Source organism: Austrofundulus limnaeus, unplaced genomic scaffold (assembly GCF_001266775.1).
Source record: "Austrofundulus limnaeus strain Quisiro unplaced genomic scaffold, Austrofundulus_limnaeus-1.0 Scaffold923, whole genome shotgun sequence".
NCBI lineage: Eukaryota > Metazoa > Chordata > Actinopteri > Cyprinodontiformes > Rivulidae > Austrofundulus > Austrofundulus limnaeus.
This window is the reverse complement of record NW_013953325.1, coordinates 54,896-57,818: the sequence shown is the minus strand read 5'-3', so window position 1 is coordinate 57,818 and position 2,923 is coordinate 54,896. Positions and strand designations below refer to the sequence as shown.

The window sequence follows — 2,923 nt, the reverse complement described above, 5'->3', positions numbered from 1 at the left end:
AAATGGCTCTGTCCGTGTTAAAATATACTTTAAAAAATTTACAAAACTAAACAGCCTACAGTATTTTTAGTCTTTTATTTTACAGTTAAAATATATTTTTATCAAATAAAGTCTAATGTTAAAACTAATCGGGGATCCATTAAAGACAATCAGCTGATGAACGTTTTGTGTGCAGGAGGAGGCCAGCAGCCTGTCCATCTTCAGTGGTGAAGAAGAGAAGTTTGCCTTCCAGAGGACAGTTTCCCGCCTCACAGAGATGCAGACAGAAGATTATTGGTTGGAGGGAGACAGAAGTTTAAAACAAGAGTAAGACTTGGAAAAGGACAAAACACTACCACAGAAACTGTCGTCAAACCTGCCGTATCAGCCTACACCAACACATACTGTCTGAGTGCAGAAACTCTACAGACCATGTTTATTGCTAATTTGATTACCTTTTTTCATTTTATTGCACTTTATAGGTTATTTTAAATGAACCTTAGGGTCTTGCTCAGGTCCAAGTTTTTATTTTCCTGGAAAAGCGCTGGACAAGTTTTGGAAAAAGACCATCAATGAAGATTTAAGAAGCCTCTTTATCTATTTTTATGCATTTGAAAAATAAAAAATGAATTAACTTATGAAGTGTGGCAGCAGACTAACTTTGGGATTTAAGTTGATTTGACCCATTTTTCATAGAATAACTGGTTCCGTCTGTTTATCTGCCCTAAAAGGGAACAAACGTATCTACTGTATGTTATATCACTTCAAGGGTCTTCTGTGTTCAGGGGCCTCATGCATAAAGGATTGCGCAGCTTTCACACTAAAAGTTGACGTACGGACAAATTTAGAAAAGTGCGCCGCACCAAAACATTCAGATGTATTAATCCATGTGTACGCAGGTTCCTGCGCACCTTTCCTTTATACATCCCAACGAACGTGGAACTGATACACCTGAGACTCCTCCCCTGACACGCCTCCATTTAAATCATAAAATAGATGTAAATGTGTCCAGGTGTGAGATTCTCCTCCGATTCCTGTCTGTGGGATCAGAAATGATTTTTAGATGCAGGAAAATTATACATTAAATGGAGAATGAGTGAGAAAACTGTCTAAATAAGGAGTGGGGTTACATTGTTTTATATGGCGCATTCGCACGTGATAACCAAAGCCTGAGGTTTTCCTGAAATTTACAGACATCTCCTGAATGTGATGTTGAAGCCTGGTTAGTTGTTGTCTATTTAGTTGAACACAACGTTGAACGGATGTTTTAAAAAATAAATAAAAATGAAATAAAAAAAACCCAATAAACATTACGTTATCCAATTCTTCCTCTCTCCTTCCCTCCTGCGTTACGTCAGGCGCTGTCATCTCCACGTACAGACCCCCACCCCACCCCCACACACAGGTACAAGTGGTAGCCTTCGGATTTTTAGTAAAAAATATAGGTTTTTGAGGCTCATGAGACAGGTAAATAATGTCCAAATGGGTTGACATATATGAACACCTTCCCAGCTGGCGTGAGAATCTATCCAAAGCGCGAGCCTGCTGTGCTACGGCCACAACTCAACTCAGCATCAGCCAGAAGACAACAAACAGAAAAAATAATTATTCTTACCGTACAGTGAGCCACCATTTGCATCCGATTTTGCTCCCTCTCTTCAGCCTTTTTTTATTTTATTTATTTAATGCTGAACGTAATGTGTCGGGTTTTTCTGGCCCGAGACCCAAAAGGTTTTCAATTATGTGACAAAAATATAAAACCAGTTTACAGACTGGACTGAGGTTCTTTTGATCATCTTTAGACTGATCTATTTTCTTGTCTGAGGTTAAACGATTTTCAGTCCCGAGGTTCAGTTTCATCATCGTTCAGTTTAAACAATAAAAACTCAAACTAAAATAAAAATCTAACAGCGTGTTCAGACGCTCCTTACATCCAGAAAACACAACAGAGCCGTATTTCTGTGGATTCAGGTCAGATTTGTGACTTTGTGGGTTAAAACTGTCGACTGAAAAACTTTGCGTGTCTGCTGCACATTCTCACAGCAGATGAAAAGTGTGTAAATATATGCACACTTTCACGCAACGTTGGTTTTGATACGTCCCAACATGGGCGTAGAACCTGGCGCACGTAACTTTTTTGTGTGTACGCACCGTTTATACATGAGGCCCCTGATCTGAACAAACTGAACACTTGTTTATGTAATTAAGTTTTCCAAAAATGTCCTTTATGTAAAAAAAAGTCACATATGAACTATTGAAAACAAAGGCTGTAATGTGTGGGAAGAGAAAGTGAACATTTCATGAACAAAGTGTTTGTGGTGCCAACAGATGGTTAGAATAAATAAAGATAAAATAATGTCATTGTTTACAAAACAGACATCCAAACAACATACAGACAATTTCAGAGTGACCACAGTTTGTTTCGTTCTGATTCAGGATATTTGTCCACCTTAATCTTCAGCGACATCCATAGAAATGTACTGCCTCTTTCTCTGTTTGAAGGATAGTTTAAAGTTTAAAGGATATATATATATATATATAGGTGAGCAGAAGTAGTGTTGCAGTACAGGCATGTTGTGTAGAGTTGTACATTGTGTTGAGCAGCTCTTTCTGTTCTCCCTGCGGTCATGGAGCCAGCCTTTGGGATCAGCTTGTTCATATTTGTCAGTTGCTGCTCTGATGCTGCTGCACCAACAGATGGCTGTGGAGAAAACTGCACTCTTCCCTCAGAACAGAGGATTTTACAACCGTCTGCTGCACCGGACAACAACCGTCTGCTGCACCGGAGAACAACCGTCTGCTGCACCGGACAACAACCGTCTGCTGCACCGGACAACAACCGTCTGCTGCACCGGACAACAACCGTCTGCTGCACCGGACAACAACCGTCTGCTGCACCGGACAACAACCGTCTGCTGCACCGGACAACAACCGTCTGCTGCAC

General features: G+C 40.3%; 1 protein-coding gene across 1 annotated transcript in view; it reads left to right on the top strand.

Moving 5' to 3' along the window:
* Nucleotides 1-617, top strand: part of LOC106533323 (lactation elevated protein 1) — a gene marked incomplete at its 5' end in the record, with an annotated part of 21,943 nt that extends 21,326 nt beyond the window's left edge. The window contains 2 exon segments of the mRNA XM_014029588.1: nt 176-306; nt 462-617. Coding sequence (XP_013885042.1) covers nt 176-306; nt 462-471 — 141 coding nt within the window.
* Nucleotides 618-2,923: the final 2,306 nt, after the last annotated feature.